Genomic DNA, 26544 nt, shown 5'->3' on the forward strand with positions numbered 1-26544 from the left:
AGCATTGTCATCATAGTGTCTTTTACTTTTAAAGCATGGTTTCCTTTAGCTCTTTGAATATATTTATAATAGCTGCTTTGAGGTCTTAGTTTAATTTTTGGGTCCCCTACAGGTAGCTTTTGTTGCCTTCATCCTCCAGCCCTACCTTTCCCTCACCTTCCCTCCCAACCCTTCCCTTGTATGCGTCACACTTTCCCATTTTTTTGCAAATCTTATATTTTTCTTTTGAAACTTAAGACACTGAAGGAAGCATTGCAGCAATTCTAAATATTGATTCCCCACTTCTGTGAGGCTTGTTTTTGTTTGTTTGTCTATTTGCTTAGCAAAGTCTATTCCTCTGCAGTATTATCCCTTTGGTGTTTGTCCTCAATTGGTGCAGACTTAAGAAAGCACACAGTTACCCTTGGGACAGTTTTTGTATAGCGCTCTCTCTCCCTGATCTCGTTAAGGTCTCTGCTTTGTTTGGCATCACACCCAGCTCCGTTCATTGCTGGCTGCTCTGTTGTTTTTGAAAAAACACTGGGGCATCAATTGCTCCAACCTGATTCAACTACATTCGGGCAGTAATTATACTTGGTCATTCTTGTGTTTTTTTCCAGTGCAGTGAGTGCTCTTCTTAGCCGTCTCTTACTGGTTTTGTCTGGCAAACTAGCTTACAGTTTAATTTGTTACTCTCATGGAGTTACCAACCCCCTTAACTGCTTTCCACTCAAAAAATCTCATTTTTAGGATGCCCTTAGCTTGAACTTCCCCACATTTTGTTTCAAAGAAACCCAATTCCTTTGGAGAGCTTTGGGGCTGTTTCCTCCTGGTCACAATCTCTGAGCCACTGCTCTGGGTGCTAGGCAGGGGAGTAGGTAGCCTCTGGTCTTCTAGCCTGCCTCTCCTACTGGGGAATCTTAATGAGTGAGCTGGGGCAAGGGTAATTGGGCTCACAGTAGGCTTGGCCTGCCCTACCTAGGGTAGAGTTTCTGTTCTATGCATGGAAGCGTGGGGGGGCAAAAAGAGCACTAAAGCTGTGCTCACCAGGAATTTAGCTTCTGTAAATCTTTCAAAAGGGATGAAGAATGCTGGCAGCCTGCCCATCTGGTGAGATATCACATCCTTTGATTGGGAGTGGAGTAGGAAAGGACATCTTATCTTCTGGGCCACAACCATTTGGTGTGGAGCTTCCATTAGGTTGAGCTGAGGGTGACTCCAGAGAGTCTTGGCTCATTGCCACAGGCTTTTGCTGTCGAGAGATTTCAGTTTTTCTTGAATAAATGTTTCTTCATTTGCTTTTTGCCCTAAGGAAAAGTTCCAGTGATTTTAAATGGTTTTAAAGTAATTAATTTTCACCAGTTATGGTTGTTTTGGTGGGAAACAGGTCTGCAGAAATCCTTATATTGCCATTCTAGAATTGGAATCTTCACTTTTGTCTTTCAAACTGTATTTTTTGAATTATGTTCTTAGTGGAAAGTAACTTCTAGTGATAATGTCATAGTGATTACAATATGCATTTCAGTTTAACAGTCATCTTTAGATTAATACTAATCTGGTAAAACATGTAAACTTTACTATAATATAGCTCTATTTCTTTTATAACTATTTGTTCTTTCTATAACTATTTGTTATAATTATTGCTTTATATGTCTTCTCATTATGATAAATATATTTAGTCTTTTATATCAAAATTTACCCACTAATTTTACTCTTCATTTCCTTCAGTGCATTTGAGTTAGTGTCTGGAATCATTTCCTTTAAACCTTTAGGATTTTCTTTAGTGTTTCTCTTAACGCAGGTTGTCTATCAGTAAGTTTTCCTTGTTTTCTTTAATTTGCGAATGTCTTTATTTTGAAGACAATTCTAGGTTGACAGTTCCCTTTTTTCCATCACCTCAAATCTACCATCAGTGCCTTCTGGCTTCCATTGTTTCTGATGAGAAGTCAGCTGTTATGTTATTGTTTCTCTGTATGAGATGAATCATATTTTCTTGCTCCTTTAAGATTTTCCCTAACAGTCTGACTATAACATGTCTAGATGTGGTTCTCTTTGTGTTTATACCAGGTTTTATTGAAAACTTGTATTTGTAGGTTAATTAAATTTAGGAAATTTAGGGCTATTATTTTTCCAAATATTTTTTAGCACCCTGAGACTCCCATTACATGTGTTGGCATGTTTGATATTGTCTCATAAATTTCAGTATGACAATTACCTATAATGAAATGGTGCCTACTTCTTATGAAGCATTAAATTTTTCCTACTTCCATTTCCTTTAGTTAAAAAATGTGGTATTTTCTTTTCCTCTCAGAAATAGTAGGGGGGCACAGTACTTAGATTTTTGTTTTGCATATACAGTGTAAGATACGTGAAATGGTATTATAATAAAGTAAAATAGTAATAAATGACCTGGTTATGAAATGAAATGAATAACTGTTTCTCCAGCTGCAGTATCAGAATTATCTTCCTATACAGTGATTAAAAGGGAGAAAAAGGGTGGAACAGTAGTGTTCCTCTTTAGGAACAGACAATATTTATAAAACCTTAAATGTAATTTTTAATAAAAAGTCATATGCATTATAAAAAAGGGGTCATTATGAGTGATGTAAAGATGGCTATACATGCTATCTTAAGAATGCCACATCTTTTATCATACAGATTTCAAATGCTTTTTGGCTATACTTATAAGCACTTTAAAAAAATGGAACTACATCAACTAAATGACAACCATTAAATATAATTAGTTCTTCATCAACACAGTAAGATAATGATTAAAATATTTTCCCTCATATAGTCAAAATACTAATCTTTTCACTTACAAATCTGTAGGCAAATGTGTAATCATCAAACAATGTATAGCACAGAAACAAAAAAAAGTGTTGTAAGTCTAGTTATAATGATAGGTTTTTCTAGTACAGATAATTATCAACAATTTATTATAAGAACCTACGTATACAATAAATACTTGATTTGATCAAAAGTCTTTTAAAATATATTCATAATAAAATGTGTAGAAAGAGACATTTCAAAGTCATAGCAGTTACTACTTATTACAATATTTAATCATTTTTACAATAGGTCTGCCGGTCCATTTCAATTAAATTCATTCTCAGAACCATCACATATCTTGCTGAATTTCACTTAGAGCACAAGCAAGTTGCTTAATTTTTGCTTCCATTGTTTTTTTATTCTTGCATGTTTCCTCCAGAAGTCCACGCATTTCTTCTTCAATTTGGTAAACCTAAATCAACATGTAAATTTTACCTTTTAGTTTCTTAAAGAAAATGTATTTTAAAAATACATTCTGAAAGAAAAAAGTCAAGCATTTATTCTTATGCATTTTGAAATTTGTGATTCATTTAAAAAATGAGTTAATAAAATGTAACCTGTTCAAATGCTAATAGGAAAAATACAATGTGTACATAATATACAAAGTACTTTCAGGTATATTATCTACTTAGTTCTAATACGGTTCTTGTGAAAAAGACATAGCAATATATTTTAACTCTATTTTAGAGCTTAGAAAATTTGTTTATGGCTGTGCAGTTTCTACATAATCACAGCTAGAACAAAAAACTCAATCTTCTGGCTTAATTCTACTGTCCCATGCTGCTTATGAATGCTGAGTCACAAGTTCAGTTTAAATACCAGTTCCTTACAGATATTCAAAATTCAAATAATAACCTCCCTCCTCAAATGCTCTCTTTAATGTAGTGCCTACTTCATTTCTAAAAGTGCTGTTTGGGGGTTATATATTACCATCTTTTTGAGAGATCATTTTTATCATTTATTTCTAACCTCCATTCTCCTAGGATTCTCTGTTTTTACATTAACTTCTGCCTAAAATCCTTTTTCCTACTATATCACAACACTCTGGATACTGCTACCAATATGACCACCTTTTTCTGTTTATTTCACTCTTCCTAATCCCTAATATAGATATCCTAATCTCATTTTGTAAGAAAATGAATATTTCTCCTAATTTAAATAATCACCTCTAAGTGATACCTCAGAATCCTCCCCTGCACTCATACCTGATTGTCATATTTAAGCTCTGGTGCTATTTCTTTAACTCTTTAACAAACACTTCCATTTGCTATTACTTCATATTGGCAGGAGGTCCAACACTCAACTCAGTATTTTTCTTTCAGGAAATGGCCTAATCTTAAACTCTATTTAGTATTATCTGATATACCCTTGTTAAATATTTGGTAGATTTTAAATAAAACATATGAAGTATCTGTTGACTTTAAATGAAATAACTAAATTTTGGACAAGTTATACTTCCTAATTCATTGTGATTATTTCCAAAGACCTTATTCCCTCTTTCTCTGCATAGAATCTGGAGGATAATGTCATTTAAACACATACCTTGATTATAATTTCTATACGGAACATTATTTTGCCTTTCTGTTGTTGGACTCTTTTCCAGTTGTTGATTTCTGGATCTCTTATCTTACGGATACCTTAGTTTCTTATTACTACTTCAAAATCAGGAAAAAATGGAAATTTATAATTATTCCCTAATGTAGTGGATCTCACCAGAGGGATCACATTAGAATCACATGTGGAATTTTAAAAATACCTGGGTCTGACCTCAGACTTAGTGAATAAAAGTCTCTAAGGGGAAGCTCATGAATGTGTATTATTAAAAAGCTTCACAGGTGATTCTGATGTTTGCCCCTAATTTAGCATCACTCTACACTCATTACTTTGTCAATAATATCAAGACAGTAAAGCTGATAGTCTTGAAACTTAATTAATAATAAAGTAGGCTGGGCAAGGTGGCTCATGCCTATAATCCTTGAACTTTGGGAGGCCACGGTGGGAGGACTGCTTGAGGTCAGGAGTTTGAGACCAGCCTCAGGAACATAGTGAGACCCTGTCTCTACAAAAAAATAGAAAAATTAGCTGGGTTTGGTGGTGCACACCTGTAGTCCTCAGCTACTCAGGGGCCTGAGGCAGGAGGATTGAGTCTGGGAGGGAAAAAAAAGAACTCTTTGACAACTTTTTCCAAGGTAGCAATGGATTATCTTTAATACAGTCACATTCTCATGCTGCCTATGTGCAACCAAACAGACTTCTGAGATTGGTTAGATATGCAAATTTTTATCTAATGATCATGGAGTAGGTGAACACCAGACTCAAACTTACGGTTTTGGTTTCATTAGAATTATGTTCTACAATTAATCTAAGTATTACCAACATGTTAGCCTGGTTTCATGATAGTTTTGGCAACATCCTTCATATCTATTTGGTCATGAAATCATGCTACCTTTTTTCTTTATAAGTCTCAAAAGATCTAATTTATTTAGCTATAACCATTTAAAACTGATCATCAAAGTAGATTTTCTTTCTAGTACCTTTAAATTTGCAGAATCTATACATTGTTGCTTTTCACATGCCAGTTGTTTAATTTCAGTCCGATGAGTTTCAATAATTTCATCAACTTGTTTTTTAAAGGCGTCATCCATACTCTGAAGCTTTTCTACTGCATCCCTTAAAAAAATAAAAAACACCCACAAATAAATGTGTATACGTGGTGTGTGTGTATTATTTAAGATGTTACTTCTTAGATGGTAGCTCTTACATTCATACTTTAATGGAAACATAACTCAGTATTATGAAAATATCAAAAGGCTATTATAGGGTAACTAAAGATATAAGTAGCTCACCATCCCGCAGAATCTATAAGGGTACCAGATTAGGCTAGAGCAGGGGTCCTCAAACTTTTTAAACAGGGGGCCAGTTCACTGTTCCTCAGACCGTTGGAGAGTGCGCACTGTGGGCCCAGGATGAGTCCGCTGCTAAGCAGCACAGGCAGCGGTGGCAAAAACACTCAGCGGCCGGATAAATGCCCTAGGAGGGCGGCATGTAGCCCGCCGGCTGTAGTTTGAGGACGCCTGGGCTAGGGTAACATTGCTGAAAGTTGTTAACACTTTTATGCTTTGAAAGTTAGAGTACTGTTTCTCTAACAAGTACTCTTACTTGTTATTAACAATAATTTGCTTATTTTAGTTTATTACAATTCCATTAAAAATTATATATACCCATCTTAGTCATGAAGACATTAATGTAAAAAATCAGGTCTGCATCATTTTGTTATTAATGACATGAACAATGCAATATAAAAGATTCTAAAATTGTTAGGCTTTATAATTTTTAATAGGTTTTTGCTAATTATAAAAATGACTGTTTCTTTTAGTATCTGAAAGACTCCTAATTGTAAAGTTGTTACTGGCAGGATAGAAAACTGTAACAGGTACCAAGCAAAGGTTCTGGTTATAAGTGCTTGGTTGAAAGCAAAGTGGAACAGGGTCTGTTAACAATCAACCGTACTATCAATCAAAACCATGTAGAGTATAACAACATTTTTCTATTACACTGAGTTAGAACATAGGAAATCAAATCTCAGGTCCTTTTAGGTTGGATATAATAAAAACCTACTGCTACATGAGGTTTCTGGGTTAGTCACATGCTATGTATATCACTCTTTACTTGGACATGAGAACTGATCTTAAACTATGCTGTCTATTTTTCAAGGTACTTCAATTTTACAAATTCTTTTTACAAGTCTAGTTATATAGTTTACAAGGTAAAAAATTATTTCCTCTTGAGTATTTCATGGAATCCATACAACAAAGGCAGCCAGGTACACATTTTCTTTCCTTTCTTTAAAATTAGCTCTCATCCTCAGCTTGTGCTGGTGACTGCTATCTAAATCTGTTCCAGCCTCTTTGGGAGCTCAATGACCCTGGTAGCCCTGACTTTCTCCACTAAATCTCACTCACCACAACTAAAATATCATTAGCTGCATTCAATTTTAAAACAATACCATAGCAATAAAAACAAAATGTTCATATAGCAATTATTATGTCAGGCACTATTCTAAGAACTATATAATTCATATAAGCCATATATATTCATAAATACACATATATATTCATAAATACACATAAAGTTTCAATCTTGCATCTACATTTAAGGTAGGAACTATTACTAGCTTCATTTTATAGATGGAATGGAAATAAACTTCTTGGCAAATAGCTATGTCCTCTATGTCTGTTAGCTCCTCTTTCTTTATACATATGCCACCCATCCCACACACAGTGTTTATGATTAAAAAGATCCCACATCCTTTAGGACTTAATGCTTACTTTTGTAGTTCAATACTTTTGTCTCTTTCTGCTTTAAGTTTCTTTTCCTTGTTTTCAAATTTTTCTTTCGCTTCTTTTACTTGTGTTTCAAGGTGACACAGAAGTTCTCCTTTATCGTGCCACTTCTGATTAAGTGTACTAATATGAGAAGAAATAATTTTAAAAGTAAATTGGGTATATGAAATTATTAAATAACATTTTATTTCACAGTGGGAAATACTGTATAATACCTGTAAGCTTTTCTAATTTCTTCAAGTTCTAATTCCTTTACTTTCAACTGTTGCTTTAGCTTGTCTTTCCTTTCATTGTGCTTTTCCAATTTCTCAAGTACATTATCTAGCTGTGTACATTTTTCATCAAGTTGTTCTTGAGTACATTTTTCTACTTCAGTGATCTTTAATTGTAATCTCTTGATGTGTTCATCTTTTTCTTGTAAACACTTCAAGAAAAAAAAATCAGCACTTTATTTCTATTAATCTTAAATATCTCATATTCTGCTTAATTAGATATGATTTACATTATCCTTTAAAAGGATGTTTTAAATACATAAAATGCTAATTTTCCTGTGACCCCTAATCTTTTACTGACATTGAGTATTTCTTGTTATTCCAAAGGCAACAATAAAATTCTCCATAAAACTGTGAAGTAAAATTTGTTTCAAGTTAATATTAATAAATACCATGTAGAACTTTTAAGAGCAAAGGGGCAAATACTATAAAGGGAAGTACATTGATAGCCTATCCTAAATTCTGTAACAGTTGGAGAACATTGAAACCAATCAGATTTTCAAACCTGCCATTTGTTCTTTAACCAAAATAAAATGTCAAAACTTACATCTTTTAATTTTTTAATGGTGTGAGTTTGGTCTTCTATGATTTTGCACTTTATTCTTAATGCATCACAATTACTTTCATTTTCCTTTCGCAGAGATTCGTTCTCTTTACATACACTTTCACCTTGGGCCTCCAATTTTCCATGATTTGGGGCTAGACAAGACCCTAAGAAACAAATATCATCAGTTACAAACTTTAATATACCTTGGGGGTCTTATATTTTATGAAAATCTAATTTAACAATATATAATATAGTAAATAAAAAGAACTGAATAAAGAAACCAAACATATAATGCTACAATATGAAGAGGAAAGACCTAGTGAACAAAAAGGCCTTCTAAACACTTGTGGCAATTTAAAGACCTAAAACCACTAATAAAGTCAAGAACAAATAACTTGGATATGTAATACTCAATTCATGTTACGGCATTCAAACAAACAAAATCATATTAAAAATTCCTACAAGGAATGAGCAATACTCCATTAAGACCAATATCTAGCTATTCATAATTTTTAATGAATGCCATAAAACAGTGATATATCTCTTACTCTACAATGATTAGAAAGGAAATGAGACTGAGGGTTTACCTAAACCTGAAATGTTTTTCATCCATACACTATTGTACATTTCTGCATGCACAATGTTACAAATATGTGAGAAAAAACTGAATGTTGCATAGTATATAAATAACTTAAAATCAGTGTATAAGAAAAAATTATTTTTAACAATTTACTTAGCAGTAGCAATAGTTCAGAAAGGTAACCAAATTATCATGGGAAGAAAACAACAACAACAAAAAATCAGAACTGTAACTTGTTAAATGGTGTAATAAATTATTTCCCATTTCCTAAGATGACTTCATTTCTGTTTGGTTGGAAAATGCCTACTTATGCTTCCAGATACAGTGTCACTGTTTTTATTGCCATCTTTAGGTATAGTTAATTTTTTCCTGTTTGGTTTTCTCCAATACTCAGATTTGTTGGTTTTTAAGAATAAGCTATTTTCCCTTGAAAACCTGAGAATTTTACCCTGTTGTGCCAGGTCATGTCCCCATACTTTTCTTTCAGTCCTTAAACCAAAAATTAGTGATTCCTTGGCTGCTAGGTCGGAAATAAGCTGCATTTTTTCATGCTTGAGAAGTTCTATTTGAATACTCTTCTGCTTGTCATCTTCAATTAAAATTTCAATGGTGTTGATTTGATTCTGTATATCAAAAAATTGAAAGAAAAAGGAAAGTACTTAATCACTTCTTTATTTTCTATTTTTTCATTTTATGAGAAAAAATGTTATTTAAGCAAATACAAAGTAAATGCTGCCAAATTTTACATCAGAAGTTTTAATTTTATAAACTAAACTTAAATGTAGGTAATGAAATAAAGTCAAATTTTAAGAGGCCACTCCTTTAAACATTCTAAATTTTAGTCTAAAATTGTAAAAGAGCAACTATGCTTTTAATACTCAAAATTTCTCACCGAACATTTGTATCCATGGTCTAAACGACACTTTTAAAAAATAATCTTGGGTAAAATAACACTAATTTTTATAATTGAGGTAACAGCAATAAAGACATGAATTTAAAAATTATTATAGCTAAGTATATCTAAGTATATCCACTAGTACCATCACCACAAAATATCAGCGCTTCAACTGGTACTTCTCAAAAAATTGTATCACCTTCACAATATTTGTTTCATCACTATACAACTAGCACCTACTTAATTAACAAGTTTCTTGAAATTAATTCACTTATTTTACTTAAATACTATCTTACTGTAAACAATACAATCTGCAAAATGATGACTGTAATCGCCTTAGTTGTACTACTTTTCTCACGCAATCACAATACATAATTAGTACCATTTAAAAGTTCCTCTTGTGTACTTCCTAAAATCATCACAACACATTTGAGAAAATGACATAAAAAATTAAAAAGGAAGTATGTTACAAAGTCTTACCTGTAAATTTGCTGCTGTTTCCTGTTTCAATTTAGAAACTTCTGCGAGTTTTGCTTTTTGTTCCTTCAACATACAGGTCAGATCTTTAATTAAAGAGGAAGACTCATTTTCTTTTCGTTGAGCCCAAACAAGAGCATGTTTGCTTTTTGCTAACTCAGTTGCAACATTTTCAAAACCATCTTTAACCTATATTTGAAAATCGCATTATAAATAGCAGTTCTCCAAATTAATTAGAAAATATTTGCTTCTGGAAACAGTTTATATCTTTCATTTGTGGAATCCTAGAGTTTTAGCAAATGTATAAAATTCAGAGATAATTTGTTTTAATCTGTTAATTTCCAGATGATGAAACAGAGACCCAAGGAGGTTATGTATTTGTCCAAAGTCACCTAGCGAATTAGTGTCAGATCTAAAACCAGAACACATTCATTTAACAAATACTTACTGAGGGCCTGTTGTATGTCAGACATTGTTCTAGGTGCTGGACTGCATCAAAGGAAAACACAGACTAAAATCTCTGTCTTTGTAAAGCTTACATTCTAGTGGGTAGGGAATGACAATAAAACAACAAGCATAATAAACTATACATTATGCTAGATGATATTAAATGTTTGGATAAAAAAAAGGTCAGCGGGATGTGAGATGTGGAAAATGCAGGTTTAATTTTGAGGTATAATTATTGAGAAGATAACACTGGAGCAATGACTTCAATAGGGGCTATACAAATATGGGGGAAATAAGTATTCTAGGCAGGAATACGCCTGGCATACTGAAGGAATAGGAAGAAGGCTTGTGTCACTGGAGTGGCATAAATGAACAGGAGGGTAAGTAGGGGAGGGCTAGACTGCGAAGGGTGTTGAATATTACTCTGAATAAAATGGAGGGACATCTTGGGAGGCCGAGGCGGGCGGATTGCTCAAGGTCAGGAGTTCAAAACCAGCCTGAGCAAGAGCGAGACCCTGTCTCTACTATAAATAGAAAGAAATTAATTGGCCAACTGATACATATATAAAAAAATTAGCCGGGCATGGTGGCGCATGCCTGTAGTCCCAGCTACCCGGGAGGCTGAGGCAGAAGGATCACTCGAGCCCAGGAGTTTGAGGTTGCTGTGAGCTAGGCTGACGCCACGGCACTCACTCTAGCCTGGGCAACAAAGCGAGACTCTGTCTCAAAAAAAAAAAAAAAAAAAAATGGAGGGACAATGGAGGTCTTCGGCTAAGCACCTAGAAGGATGGAATTGTCATTAACTGAGATAGGAAGACTGTAGAGGCAAAAAGTTTGGGGGGAAAATCAGTAGTTAAGTCAAGTGTTAAACAGGTGGTTAGACATATAAGTTTGGAATTCAGACAAAAGATCCAGACTGAAGATATAATAAATGATGCTGGAGGAATTTACCAAGAGAATGAGTGTGTATAGAAAAGAAGTTTAAGGACTAAAACTTGGGCACTCCAATAATGAACTTTTGGAGAAAATAAGAGAAACCTACAAAGGAGACTGAAAAAAAGTGAAATAACAGAAAATAAAGAAAACCAAGAAATGTGGTGTGCTGGAAACCATGTAAAGAAAGAGTCTGGAGAAGGACAAAGAGATCAACCCTTTCAAATGCTACTCCTAAATCAAACCAGATGAGAACTAAATTGACTGATGACTTTTATAGTATGGATGTTGCTGGTGGCATTGACTAAAGCAATGCTAGTAGAGCAGGGAAAAGAAGTAGAGAAATCAGAAAGAGTAAATACACATTTTTGAGAAGTCCCATTATAAAAGAAAGCAGAGAAATAAAGTAGTAGCCAAAGGTGGAAATGGGATTAAGAGAGATGAAAGAAATCACAGCATGTTTATATGCTGAAGGAAATGACCCAATACACAGGGAAAAACAGCTAATGTAAGAGGGTGAGAGAAGATCCACTGAAGCCACATTCTTCAGTAGGCAAGAGGAAATGGGATATAGCGTTTATCTGGTGGGATTAACCTTAGGGGCAAGACTGTTCCTCTAGTGTAGGGGTTACCAAGCTTTTTCTGTAAAGAGCCAAACAGTAAACCATTAGGCTTTACAGGCCAGGCCATATGGTCTCTGTTGCAAGTATTCAGCTCTGCTTTGTACCAAAAAGCAGCCATAGATAATATGCAAATAAATGAACATGGCTCTGTTCCAATAAAATTTTACTTAAAAAACAAGCAGTGGCCCATAGCTGGCCTGGGGGCTTTCATTTTGCCAATTCCTGCTGTATAGTAATAGGAGGAAATTCAGGTTTCTCAATTTCTATTCCAGTACTCTCTTTAACTTACTATTTATAATCTTAAGTTTTTGCAACAGCAATAAAAAAATAGCTATTATTTATTTGAGGAAACTAATGTTCTAAGAATTTATGTAATTTGCTTAAGATCATATAGCCAACATGTAAATAAAGCTAGGATACTAAAACAAAGTCCTCTCATCAAACCATATCTTGCTGATTCTGTTTTCAATAAAGAGCTAGATGCCAATTCTTACGTCTTTAAATCTTCTGGCTTCAATAGTTAAAGCAATACGAAATTCATTTTCCAAATCCATATACTGCTGGTTTAATACATCAATTTTTTCTTGATATTCTTTTGTAACTTGCTCATGCTTTTGCTCTTCTTTGGCTATTTCTTTAGCTAAGGCATCCTGGAACTCTGCATCACTAAAATATTCTCTTGTTTCAAGTGCTGTCCTGGAATAAAAATCAAATAAAAGTCAAAGGACGATGTTTACCTAAAAAGCAAAATTTTAAAGGTCTTTAAATACTTCCTATTTAATATTCTATATTCCCTATGTTAATTTAAGATCAGCCCCTCACTTTCAAACAAAGAAATCAGGCATAGGTAGGTATGGAAAGAATGTGAGTTTTATTTGATGTGTATTTAATGGTGCTGGGGATAAGAGGAGTATGTTAAATCTTAACTTCGTTGAGATAGTTCAGAATCATTCCTATGGCTTCTGAAATTCTTTAGGTGCCTTTGCATAATCTAAGTTCTGCTTCACTGTAGCTACTACTATGGCTGAATCTCTGACTTACAATACAATCTGATTGGCACTGGTGGTTGGTTAATAGAGAAAGTCAGTTAAAGTATAAAATTACTAATAATTTTTTGTTATAGGGCCAGTTTTCTATTTAAATGTGAATTCATTCTTTAGAGTTTTCTACTATTTTTCTTACATAATTAAAACCTCTAATGTAATAAAATCCATTATTTCCAGTTTTAGTTTTTAAAACTGGAATAAGAACTTAAAAGACATTTGTAAAGGAAACTAAGTGCAAAATTCTAGATTTTTGTGATTTCCCCCAATCTTTTATAGTTATCTTTTCCACACACAATGACAATTTTCCCCAGAGAACCAAAATTAACTTTATGCATTAAAAATTTGTGTAAGTGCAAAAATAAAACAGGTTTGAAAATAAATGCAATTAACCCACAGCAATCACACAATTCAATTGGTAGGATAGTAAATAAATAACTAGCTAAAAATATTCAAATTACTGTGGACTGTATAGAGCAAGAGTTGACCAACTACAGCCTGTGGGCCAAATCTGAACTGTTGCCTTTTTCTTTGTAAATAAACTTTTACTGGAACACACCCATGCCCATTTATTTGTGTATCATCTATGGCTACTTTTGTGCTACAAAGGTAGTTAATTATAGCCTGCAAAGCCTGAAATATTTTCTATGTAATTCTTTACAGAAAAAGTTCACTGACCCCTGTTTCAGAGGAATACAGAATATTAATTTAACAAGTAGTTACTTGGAGGTTAATTATAAGTTTTATCTATATATAATGACCAACTTTTGGTTGGGTTTGGAGAAATGCAAAGTAAGCTTTATTGTTATAAGTCCATATCTCAAACACAGACAACAAAGTCACCTATTTGTTTTTTAGGTTCTTGTTATAAGACTAATTCTAATGCATACCTCAACATGGTATTTTCCATGAGCTAATTCTCTAAGACTTCACCAATGCTCAATGATTGTCTTCAAATGTTGGGGGGAAAATCCAGAAGCTTTCTTTATCTATTTTTAAATGTTAATAATTTCCTGATATATTTTTCATTTACCTGTGTTCCCGTTCTTTCAATGCAAGAAGTTCATGAAGCTGTTGTACTTGTTCCTTTTCTTGATGAAGGGAAGTTCTAAGTAAGTTTATTTCTCTATCAGCAGCTGAAGCTTTGAGCTCTACCTCTTGAATAAGTCTGATCTGAGTAAAATACACACAATTATAGTATTTAAGTTAATAATCTCCCCTGCTATTTTAATGGCAGTTCCCATAAGAAAAGCGCTTCTAAATGACAGGACCTAGTGACTAACTTGATTTTAAAAATTTATTAAATTAACAATATTATGGTCACACAAAGTACAGCTGAGGAAGCAATAGACTAGCATTAACTATTGGTTACATGTATCACAAATTTTAATAATAAAGAAAGCATGAAAATGAAACTTCTTCAAGCACCTCAAAGACTTTTAAAAGCTATGTCTCAAAAAAAAAAAAAAAAAAAAAGCTATGTCTCTCAGAATACAAGCCTAACTACCTGCAATACTTCCACCAACTCTTCTTTTAATTGCTTTATGTAAGTGCTAGCAGCCTTAATTTAAACACAATTCAACAGGCTACATGATTGTTATAATTTCATTTTTGCATATAGCCTAACATCTTTTAGGTTTACTAAATGGTACAATTTGTTTCAAGACATAAGCTATAAATTTGTGTTAATCCTTATCACTGATACATTAAAATAGAGAAATACCTGTGCAGCCTGCTGCTGCCCTTTTTGTCTCTCCATTTTTTCTAATGCTTTTTCCAGGGTTCTTAAATGTTTAAGATGATCCTGTTGTTGATCTCTTGCTTTAATTAGTTCAATACTTAGTTTTTTAATTTCATTTTGAAGTTTGTGAACCATAATTTCGAGTTGTGATTTGGAATTTCTCTCTCTAAAAATAATTTCTTTTAGCCTAAAGCAGAAATTATATGTGGTGTTAAGTATATTACACATATAAAAAATGATAAAAACTGTAGTTAGTGTTAAAACTTACAGCAGAGAGGAAGATTTGAAGTATGTTTCAAACTCTAATTATAGTAAAAACTGGCTGAAAAACAATATGCCTTTCCTCCATCCCTGAACCTAACATTGTGCTCAAAGGGGAAATGTTCTACATAAATTAACAAAACTTTATCTTATGTGAACTTTACAATTCAATAGCAGAACTTTACTAAACACCTAACTTGTTTCAAGCATTGTGGTAGATATGAACTTAAAGCAAGCAAGATGAGTAAGATGTGGTCTCTGCCTTTTAGGAACTCGGTATCTAGCAGTGAGAACAGACATGGACACATTTATAAAGCCATATGACAGAAGTGCCAGATGAACAGCTACCGTGTTTCCCCAAAAATAATACAGGGTCTTATATTTATTTTTCCTCAAGAAGACACTGAGGGATTATTTTCAGGGGATGTGTTATTTTCTCCTCAAAGTCTCAGCTTGCAGCACGCACAGGATGGCCGGGACCTGACGGGGAGCCAACCTTGTTGGTGGGGCTGCCCACACCTTTCTGGTCACCTCTGGGATAGTAGCTGTCATGATGGGGCAGATGAAAAGGGCTGCTCATCTTCTTTACTGCTCCGCAACAAAATGCAGATATGCTGCGTACCCACGCCCATCACTAGGTTTTATTTTCCCGGTAGGGCTTATATTGCTCAAATACATAGAAATCCTGTCAGGGCTTATTTTATGGGTAGGTCTTATTTTCGGGGAAACAAGGTACCTGTAAGTCAACTTTGACTTCTCTATATCTAACCCAGACACCAAGTATTGATGCCAGCTTTGTATTAGTTAGACTCCTTTGATTACAACCAAAAACTCTTAGCTGGATTAAATAAAAAGAGAGAATTTACTGACCCACATAAGCAAACAGAGGATAGGGTGGCAATATTCTGAGGGACTACTGAACCTAGAACCTAGAACATGCACACCATTAGGACTCTGTATAGCTGATTCCCTAGAGCCTGGTGTTAGTTTTTCCTTCTTCAGGCCTCTTTATGTATGAGGGATGGAGGGGAGGCCACAGATATCTTTGGGATCATATTCTAACAACTCTTGAGAACCAAACAGGAAAGATGTCCTTTCTCTAACTCAACTTAGAAGAATTCTAGGAAAGATTCTCATTAGTCCAGTTGGATTCATATGTCTACTCCATGAACCAATCACTGTAGCCATAGGATAAGGCATGTTTACCCAGCTTGGGTCAGGTGCTCACCCACTAATCAATACTATAGGCAGGGAGGCAGGTGGTTGATACAGAGTATAAGTCTAGTGTTTAGAAAAGGGAGAGTGAAGGGTCAGGCACAGTGGCTCACTCCTGTAATTCTAACATTCTGGGAGGCTAAGGCAGGAGGACTGCTTGAGCTTGGGAATTTGAGACCAGCTTGAGCAAGAGTGAGAACCCATATATACTAAAAAATAGAAAATAGTATGGAGATTCCTCAAAGAACTAAAAGTAGACCTATCATTTGGTCCAGGAATCCCACAGCTGGGTTTTTTCCCAAAGGAAAAAAAGTCATTTTATCAAAAAGACACTTGTACTTGAATGTTTATCACAGCACAATTCACAATTGCAAAGATGTAGAATCAACCCAAGTGCCCATCGATTCATAAGCAGATTAATAAAATATGGTCTATGTATACCATGAAATACTACTCAGCCATAAAAAGGATGAATTAATGCCGTTTGCAACAATTTGGATGGAACTGGAGACCATTCTCTTAAGTGAATGTAAGAATGGAAAAACAAACACCACATGTACTGACTATTAAACTGGAACTAACCGAACAGCACTTGTGTACAGATGGAAGTAAAACTCAATGGAAATCAAGTAGATGGGAGGGAGGAGGAAGGGGATGGATGAAATTATACCCAACAGGTACAATGTACACTATTTGGATGATGGGCACACTTATAACTTTGTCTCCGCAGTACAAAAGCAATCCATTTAAGCAAAACATTTGTACCCCCAGATTGTGGGATAAAAAAACAAGAAAAAGAAAAATTAGCTGGGCATGTGGTTTGTGCCTGCAGTCCTAGCTACTCGGGAGGCTCAGGTAGGAGAACTGCTTGAGCTCAGGAGTGTGAGGTTGCAGTGAGCTATAATGATGCCACTGCACTCTACCCGGGATGACAAAGACTGTCTCAAAAAACGAGCAGTGACGAAGACAGCCTCATGAATTAATTACTGAGCTAGGCAGCCACCTCAATGTATATCTATTGTCGTTTCCAAGCCACATTCAAAAAAACATATTCATCAACTTCTATGCTACAGTCATTTCTCCAATTCTTGTCCTTACCATCTCCCTTCTTGCCTTTAATGAGAACAGTCTCCAAAATGGTTTTCCTTTGTTCACTCTCTCAACTCCTGTTTGGTATGTTATATGAAAGAGAGTTAGACTATACATTGGATGAGGGCAGAGAAGCTACAGACAAACAGAACTGGAGTGATCATTTAAGCAAGATATAAGAGCCTAAGGTATAAGAGCCTAAGATATAAGACATAAGAGCCTAAGAAACTAAGAAAACAGTTTTGGGATATTGAGGAGATAGTTCCACATCCTTTAAGAAGTAGAAAAAAGAAGAGATCAATACCAACTGGCTGTGGGATATGAGAAAGAGAAAGGGAGCAAAAAAAAAAAAAAGATTCCTAGTTTTTTAGCTTTGATGGCTGACTAGATGCAGGATAGGACACCATTTACTAGGGCAAGGAATATAGAAAAGGGAAGCAGGATGAGTCCATCTAAGGGCATGCTGATCTTAAGATAATTCTGAGAAATAAAGGCAAGGCATTTTTAGTACATAATTAGATGAATAAATCAGGAAGTCTGGACAATCAAGGAGGTCTGGACAATAAAGACACCATAGTAGGTAAGATTCAATTTTTGAAATAACAAATACGCATAGCATAGCACCTAGATGACAGATCCTGTATTAGGTGCCAGGTATACAGAGTTCCTACCAAGGCACATAAGGAAATATCAAGATTGGTGAAGATCTAATCTGAAACAAACATTTGGGGTAGAGATAAAAGAAGAATCAGAAAAGACTGAAGCTGATTTTTCAAGATAACAATGAATATGTAACTTGGGAAACATGGGCACAACAATGTACAGGTTAAGTAAACACAAAGATGAAGTGTGCCTACAGCTTTCCAATTTAAATACAATCTGGATATTTAGACAGTCCCAGGCAGCTTCCTCTAATATCTCACCAAAATAATACCTACAATATAGGATGAAGCAAAAATTCATACACACACTACTAAAAACAAAAGATAACATATTGCCAAAATCTGGGAGGAATTTCATTTCAATTATAAGCCAAATGCAACTATACTGCATTAATACAAATAAATGCAATAAATGCAATGCAAATAAAAACTCCTAGAACACTTAGGCTCTGCTTCATGAAACTGCTTCATTCTGAAAAAGGAAGACATATCCCTCTTTTCTATTGCCTGTCCATGACAGGGTCTCTATCGATCTGTCATTATATAATGTTGTTACCTATGCAAGAGTACTGTTTTTCTGAGATAGTCACAACACTGTTAATTTATCCATCCTGTTCCCTCTCCCTCCCCCAATATCTTCTTGTATCAATTCAGAGACAGCAATTCTCAAAACATAAATAAGGCAGGAAGTTGTTGGGTGGTGGTGGAAGGACTAGTGATAGCATCATGCATCATGGCTTGCATAATTAGAAGTTCTCATAACATAGGTTAGGCATTGTACTTTTCCTTATACCCCACAGGTACAACATGTGGGAGACGCAGGTAGTGGGGTAGAAAATACAACAGTATCACAAAACTTTACCAGTTAAATGCTTAAAACAAACTGGGAATTGGGTTGGAAACTACGTACATCATCTTACTATTCAAATGAGATCTTAGAAGAATTATCTACTGTACAATCAGACAGGAAATAAAAGCAGGAGCAACTTCCTAAACTCTATTTGTTGGCAAATACCAAGTCTACAAACCTAGTACTCATTCTAGGATGAGAGTAGGAAAAAACCATAAGAAACTCTGTGGAAAAAAAATCTATAACGATTTGAGGAAAAGCGTGAACTTTAGAAATAATTGGTTATAGGAAACAGAAGAAAAACATTGTTATTTAGAAAACTATTTGGTATCTCACAGAATGAAACAAGACGGACCTGAATTAAAGAATTCAATATAGAAAAAGAAAAAAGATAAAATGGGAGAAAGAATGGGATGATGGAAAAATAAAAACATTAGAATTAAGAAACCTGGGCTATCTAGTACCAAAGCCCATTGCAGAAAATGAATATGTGATAAGATATTGAATACGACCCACAAAATTTAAAGAAAAAGCTTGCCAATCCCTGTTCTTTACAGGAAAAGTTTGCCAACTCTTGCTCAAGTCTCTTGCTTTTCCTTTACTTATAGTATTTATTAACTGACATCTCCCAGCTTAAAGGCTCAAATAAATGTACTCTAAATTCCTTGTTGATATGACAAGCTAATAAAAACACTTCATCTTCTAATAAAATTAGTTCAAATCAAACTAAAACCTTATATACTGTTTTTGATTGAATTACAGCCAGTTTAAACTAAGGTATTCCAGTTCCAAGTTCAGTATTCTTTATGCTGTAAGACATCTTCCAGTTTATATGCTTTCCCCTTACCTATCTGTGGTAAGTAGAGCCAGGCTATGAACATTCTGTTTTTCATTTGCATGTTTATGCAGTTCATCAATATAATCCATAAGTTTCCTTTCAGTTTGCTCAGCTTTCCATCTCTTTTCTCTCTCTTGGTCTAGCTGTTCAACAAGAGACTGAAGAAAAACAACACAGTTATATGAACTTGGAAGACTTACCTAACTTCTCACTGCCTCAATATTCTCATTCATAATATAGTACTATTCATAATAGTACCTCTTTAAAGATCTGTGGTGAGGAGTAAGAAAATTAATGGAAGTAAAGCATATAGAATCGTGCAGAATAATGCTTGGAACATAATAACCACTCAGTAAATGTTAGCTATTATTGTCATAATGATAATTATTATTTTTCTCAATATTAAAGCCTCCATAATTGAGAATAAGGGGAGGAAACCAGTAGCCTGACAGGTGTGAAATATTTTGAAAGATAATTCTATTACCGAAAGAATAGTACACAGTACAATCAAAAGAATAACTATTATTTCAACAAATGAGGGCAAGTTAATGAGAAATATAAAATAATGAATCAACATGTACTAAGGTTTCTCAACATAAGAATTGTTAAAGCAAATATTGAAGAATTTTTATTTTATTATTATTTTTTTTTTAGAGACAGGGTCTCATTATGTTGCCCAGGCTGGTCGCCTTGAACAGGCTGGCCTCTAGCGAGCCTCTCACCTCCACCTCCCAAAGTGCTGGGATGACAGGCATGAGCCATTGTGCCCAGCCTGAGGAATTATTACATTCTCGAACACTTCTTAATCTGGGATCCACAGGTCTAAAATTCAGTTTCAGGAGAGTCCATGAATACCTTGAAATTACATATAACATTTTTTGAGTGTATGCAAAAATATATTTCTTTGAGGAGGAGACCTGTGGATTTCCTTAGATAATTACAAGGGTCTAACATCCAAAAAAGGTAGTAACCACCACTTTAAGAAGTAAAAATTTAGAAATTTAGAACTGTTTCTCCCTCCACAAGCATGCAATGAATGACTTCACTTAAAACTGATCTTAAATAAATGTGCAATTTCTATTTCTTTAAAAATTACAAAAACAATAGTATTACACAAAATCTGGACACAAGGAAGGGATTCTCATCACTCCAGTAACATTACAAACAATAATTTTCCTCATAAGAACATGAATGATTTTTCTGGGACTTTGTGTTTAAAACTAGGATTATTCACATTGATTTTTTTTTCTTCATCTTATAAATCATACCCGGTAAGTATTGTCTTCTGAGCCACTTCTGTCTACTTTAATCATTTCAGTCTTTGGCTCTTCTAATTCTTGTAATGTATGACAGTTTGCTAAAGATGATCTTACATATAAATCTTTAAAGTAAGGTTGTTTCATTCTACGATTACAACTGCAAAGAATAAAACATATGAAATATGGTAAACCAGAAGCCAGAAAGGTGCATACATCTGAAAGTACAGTGTTTATACTGCTTTTATCTAACATTTATAGTCATATATGTAAACAGCTTTTAAAAAAAGGATATTTATTAAATAAAACAATAGAAGCTTAGACAAACTATTTTATAAATTTTATAATGGTTGTGCTTTGTTGATTAACGAGTTCCTCAAGATTTTAAAAAAGATAATCAATATTCAGCATTCAACATATTCAGGTAGGGTAGATTCTTAGATAAATCAGAATAATTTAAAAAGTATTCTAAGTATTCAGGACTATGGTGATATGACACCCAAGAACTCAGAAAAATAGTAAATATAATTACCCTTTGTGAATTAAAAATTTTAAATCAACACATTTTAAACTTTTAAAATCAAAGTAAATAAATTGTATAGATTATATAAATAGGCAAAGACCAAAGAGATTCCAGGCTATTTGCTGCCCATAAGTGAAATGAATGACTGAGAGTGTATATATATATATATATATATATATATATATATATATATATATATATATATATATATAAGCATAATTGGGTAGTCATGGAAGAATTAAAACAATTAACAAAAGAATAAATTTTAAAAAGGAAAGGAGAATTACAGAGGCAAAAGCTGACGATACCTATCCCAGAGTAGTCACTGGTGATCTTAATTGTGAAAATACAGATAACATCAGAGTTTTTTATACTGATGGCATTAAACACAACCATCTTATTCATGTTTTTTTTTGTTTTGAGACAGAGTCTCGCTTTGTTGTCCAGGCTAGAGTGAGTGCCGTGGCGTCAGCCTAGCTCACAGCAACCTCAAACTCCTGGGCTCGAGCGATCCTTCTGCCTCAGCCTCCCGAGTAGCTGGGACTACAGGCATGCACCACCATGCCCGGCTAATTTTTTATATATATATCAGTTGGCCAATTAATTTCTTTCTATTTATAGTAGAGACGGGGTCTCGCTCTTGCTCAGGCTGGTTTTGAACTCCTGACCTTGAGCAATCCGCCCGCCTCGGCCTCCCAAGAGCTAGGATTACAGGCGTGAGCCACAGCGCCCGGCCTCTTATTCATGTTTTATCCTAAGCTCAGTAAATACCATCTGACTAGGTCTTGGGTTCCCACTGAGATATGCCTACAGAGAGAGAAAAAGCTAGTCATGTAGACTCAAGTGTATTCATTTTATTCCCACTGTAAATGAATGCAGTGAAATTTTAGTTTTATATATTCACAGTTTAGGTAATAGAGAAAGAGATCGTTTATATAAATTTGTATGAATATACTGACCAAATCTCAGCCAACAAAGCTAAAAAGTCAAATCTTTGACTTTAGTAAATAAATATCATGAGATAACTTTAAGGAATATGCCAAGCCATATTAACTTCCGTGCCTTATTTTAATTTCTATAACTAAAATAAGTACCTTACAAAAGAGTTGTAGTTTTTACTGTGATGCTTAATAGTTTGAATAGTTTTGTTATAATATGGGATTTTCGATCTCCGAGGAACTTTTCTATTGCATTCTTTTCTGTTTCCAGAGTCACTGTCAGAAGTTATATCTGTGTCTCTTTTTGGTCTGAGGTCTTTCTCGGGAACATTATCTATTGAATTACAAGTCTAGAATAAAAAAACCAACAAAGTTTGTTAAAAGTTCAATTCAGTATAAAAAGATTAAAAGTGGAAATTTCCTAAATATCATGACTTTTTATAAGATTAAGGGTTTATAAACTAGAAATGTTTGAAATTAAAAACAGAGAATTTAGCTTCTGGTATGACAAAGCAAGCTTCTGCCAGGTTTATTTTCCTGCAGATAATGATTATAAATTCTGGGAAAAATACAAACCAAACTAAACCAAATCAAGCAAAAACTACCTGAAGGCCCTGGAAGTGAAGACAAGTAAGATCATTCTATAGGGGAGCTGACACTTGGAAAAATGAACCAGAAGGGGGTGTTTCTGTTTTTAGCCTGAGAATGTATCACAATCAGCACCATGCAGGGAGTCTAAATCTCAGGTAGGAAAAACCAGACTTTTGGATCTGAAGAACCAGACAGCAATATGGGGTAGAATCAGACTGTAAGAAGCCCAGTAAAAGAAAAGAAATAAAAAGAAATTTGATTTGCTGCTTAAGACAAATTTGTAGTTTGAGTCAAACCAAGTTAAATGTTTGCTAAAACAAAAATGTTAACCCTTGAGAAACTATGACAGAATCTAGAGTCTCCCCAATGCAACACTGGCAATGTTCAGGATGCATTCCAAAATTACTTACTATAGGAAGAACCAAGAAAAAAATGACCTATTCTCAAGAGAAAAGGTGATCAATGAAGATCAAACCTGAGATGACCAAATGTTTGAATACGCAAGCAAGAACTTTAAAACAGTGATCATAACTATGCTCAATGAGATAATAAGAAAATATGCCTGTCATAAATGAAAAGATAAAGAAACTCAGCTCAGAAATAGAACCTATACACAAATGAAAAATACAATGTTCAAAGTAAAAATTAACAGGGATTAACAATAGAATGAGGAGTAACAGTAGAATAAGGATTAACAGTAGAATAAGAAGTGAACTTCAATATGGGGAAATTATTCAACATGAAAAATACAGAGAAATAAAAGTTGATAAAATGTACAAAGCCCTGGGGATAACATCAAAAAGTCTAAGTTGAATCTGAAAGAGAGAAGAGAATGAGGCAAAAAAAAATATTTGAAGAAATTATGGCCAAAAATTTCCAAGTTACGTAACGACATAAATTTATAGATTCAAGAAGCTCAGAGAAACCCCAAGCAGGATAAACATGAAAAAAAACCATCCTTAGGTACAATGCAGCGAAAATAGTAAAAACCAAGACAAATTCTTTTTTTTTTTTTAAACCAGTAATTTATTTTCTTGAATTTTGGGGGGTGATTTTCTTTTTCTTTCTTTTTTTGTATTTCAAGAAAATATGAGAGTACAAACATTTTGGTTGCATTTAGTATCTTTGCCTCTTCCTAGCAAGGGTTAGAGGTATGCCCTTCCCCTCCATAATGCTCACTGCATTCCTCAGATCTAGGTCTACCCCCGCCCCAATCCCTGGTGAACACCACCACCATTTGAGCACCATAGTGTTCATCAGCAAAGACAAAGTCTTGAAAGCAGCCAAAGAAGAATGGCACACTACATACAAAAAATCAAGGATTTGAATTAATGCTGATTTTGCACTCAAAACTGTGGAGGCCAGGAGATGGCACTGAAAGAAAAAACTGTCAATCTAGAATTCCATATCCAGCAAAAATGTCATCCAATAATAAAGGTAAAATAGAGACTTTACTGCCTACAATGTACACTGTAAGATTTGCTAAAGGAAGTTCAGGCTGGAGTCCTGGCTGAAGGAAAATAACACCAGATGGAAACTTGAATTCTCAGGAAGAAATAAAGAGCATGGCATATGATTTATATCAGGGTAAATACAAATGATGTTTAGATATTTTTCCTCTTAATTTCTTTAAAGGAAAAATTAAAACATTGTTTTGTGGGGTTTATAATACATCAAAATGCAATATACAACTAACAAAGTAAAAGAGATGAAAAATTTCCTCATTTTACATTAAGTGATATAGTATTAACTCTAAGTAGAATGTGAAGCATCTTTTTTTAGAGTAACCAAAACAAAACTTAGAGAAATATGACTAAAAATCCAATATATAAATTAGCATTTAATTCTAAAAAAAATTCAACAGAGGGTAGGAAAGGAAGAAAAATGAATATAAAACAGAGACAAACATAAAACAATAAAATGGTAGACCCCAATCCAACTTCATTAATGATTTTAGTAAATTTTAATGGATTCTTCAAAAGGAGTGATGGCCAGATGAGATTTAAAAACAAGACCCACTTTAGAGACACAAACAGGTTCAAAGCACATTTATGCCCCAATGAAATACCATTTTACACCCATGAGGATGGCTATAATCAAAACAACATATAATGAATGTGGAGAAACTAGAACCTCATAATCTGCTGGTGGGGACGTAAAATGGTATAATGCCTTTGGAAAATCTGGAGTTCCTTTAAACATTTGACTCAGTAAATCTGCTTCTAGGTATATAGACAAGAGAAATGAAAACAAATGTTCATACAAAAACTTATACATAAATATTCATAGCAATATTATCCATCATAATAACCAAAAAGTGGAGGTTACTCAAATGTCTACCAATTGATGAAAGGATAAACAAAATGTATAGCCATACAATGAAATATTATTTGGCAATAAAAAGAATGAAGTATTGATATATACTGCGACATGGATGGACCTTGAAAATATTATGCTAAGTAAAAGAAGCCAGTCAGAGAAGCCACATATTAAATAATTTCATTTATATAAAATGTTCAGAGTGGGCAAATCCATACAGGAAGAAAACAAATTTGTGGTTGCATAGGGTTAAAGGTAGAGGTGGAAGGGAATGGGTAGTGACTGCTAATGGGTATAAATCATTGAACTGTGTACACTTCAAATGTAGGAATTGAATGGTAAGTGAATGATATATCTCAATAAAGCTGTTACTAAAAAAAGTAAATGGATGGAAAAATATTTATTATGCAAATTTAAGCATAATAAGACTAGAGTTGATAAAATACATCAGATAAAATGGACTTTAAGATTCCCAGAGATAAAGAGAAACATTTCATAATAATAAAAGGGTCAGTTCACCAGAAAGACCAAACAGTCAAATGTGTATGTGCTTAATAACAGAGCTTCAAAATATAAGCTGCAAATGTTGAAAAATTAAAGGAAGAAACAGACAAATCCATGATCACAGAGATTTTAATGCCTCTCACGCAATTGAGAGAACTAGATCAATCCTCCCCACTGTCAAACAAAATAACACCTTGTCAGCAACCAATAGAATCAGACAAAAAAAATCAGTAAAGACACTGATCACCTGAAAATACTGTCAACTGTCCTCACTTAATAAACACTCTTGAACATCCACCTAGAAAGACCACATGCTGGGTTATAAAATAAATCTCAATAAATTTAAAAAGACTGAAATTATTCAGAATATATTCTCTAAACAAAATGGAAGTAAATAAAAAATCAAATACTAATAACATATCTATAGAAACACAAATATCTGAAAATTAATAAAAGACATTTTAAATTATTCTTTGGATTAAGGAATTACAAAGGAAATAAGAAAATATTTGTAACTAAATAATAATGAAAGCAAAACATATCAAAACCTGTAGAATGCAGCTAAAGCAGTGCTTAAAGGAATATTTACTGCTTTAAATGATTATATCAGAAGATAGGTCTAAAGTCAGTGACAAGTGCTTATATCAAGAGGCTAGAAAATGAAAAACAAAGTAAATTCAAAGTAAGTAGAGGGAAAAATAATAAAAAGCAGAAATCAATACAGAAACATATAGATAAAAGTAACAAAGCCAAATGTCAGTTCTCTGAAAAGATCAACAAAACCTCTAG

General features: G+C 33.9%; 1 protein-coding gene across 3 annotated transcripts in view; it reads right to left on the reverse strand.

Moving 5' to 3' along the window:
- Positions 1-1265: 1265 nt before the first annotated feature.
- LRRCC1 (leucine rich repeat and coiled-coil centrosomal protein 1) overlaps positions 1266-26544 on the reverse strand; it is a 39411-nt gene continuing 14132 nt past the window's right edge. For all 3 annotated transcript variants that reach the window (XM_076005188.1, XM_076005187.1, XM_012774233.2), the window contains 13 exons: positions 22498-22691; positions 20893-21040; positions 19634-19782; positions 14692-14896; positions 14002-14141; positions 12420-12621; positions 9926-10111; positions 8999-9173; positions 7971-8134; positions 7367-7575; positions 7137-7274; positions 5343-5478; positions 1266-3220 (listed from right to left, as the gene is read on the reverse strand). In XM_076005188.1, coding sequence (XP_075861303.1) covers positions 3098-3220; positions 5343-5478; positions 7137-7274; positions 7367-7575; positions 7971-8134; positions 8999-9173; positions 9926-10111; positions 12420-12621; positions 14002-14141; positions 14692-14896; positions 19634-19782; positions 20893-21040; positions 22498-22691 — 2169 coding nt within the window. In that variant the 3' untranslated portion in view covers positions 1266-3097. The remainder of the gene's footprint in view (positions 3221-5342; positions 5479-7136; positions 7275-7366; positions 7576-7970; positions 8135-8998; positions 9174-9925; positions 10112-12419; positions 12622-14001; positions 14142-14691; positions 14897-19633; positions 19783-20892; positions 21041-22497; positions 22692-26544) is intronic.

Source organism: Microcebus murinus, chromosome 7 (genome assembly GCF_040939455.1).
Source record: "Microcebus murinus isolate Inina chromosome 7, M.murinus_Inina_mat1.0, whole genome shotgun sequence".
NCBI classification, from domain to species: domain Eukaryota; kingdom Metazoa; phylum Chordata; class Mammalia; order Primates; family Cheirogaleidae; genus Microcebus; species Microcebus murinus.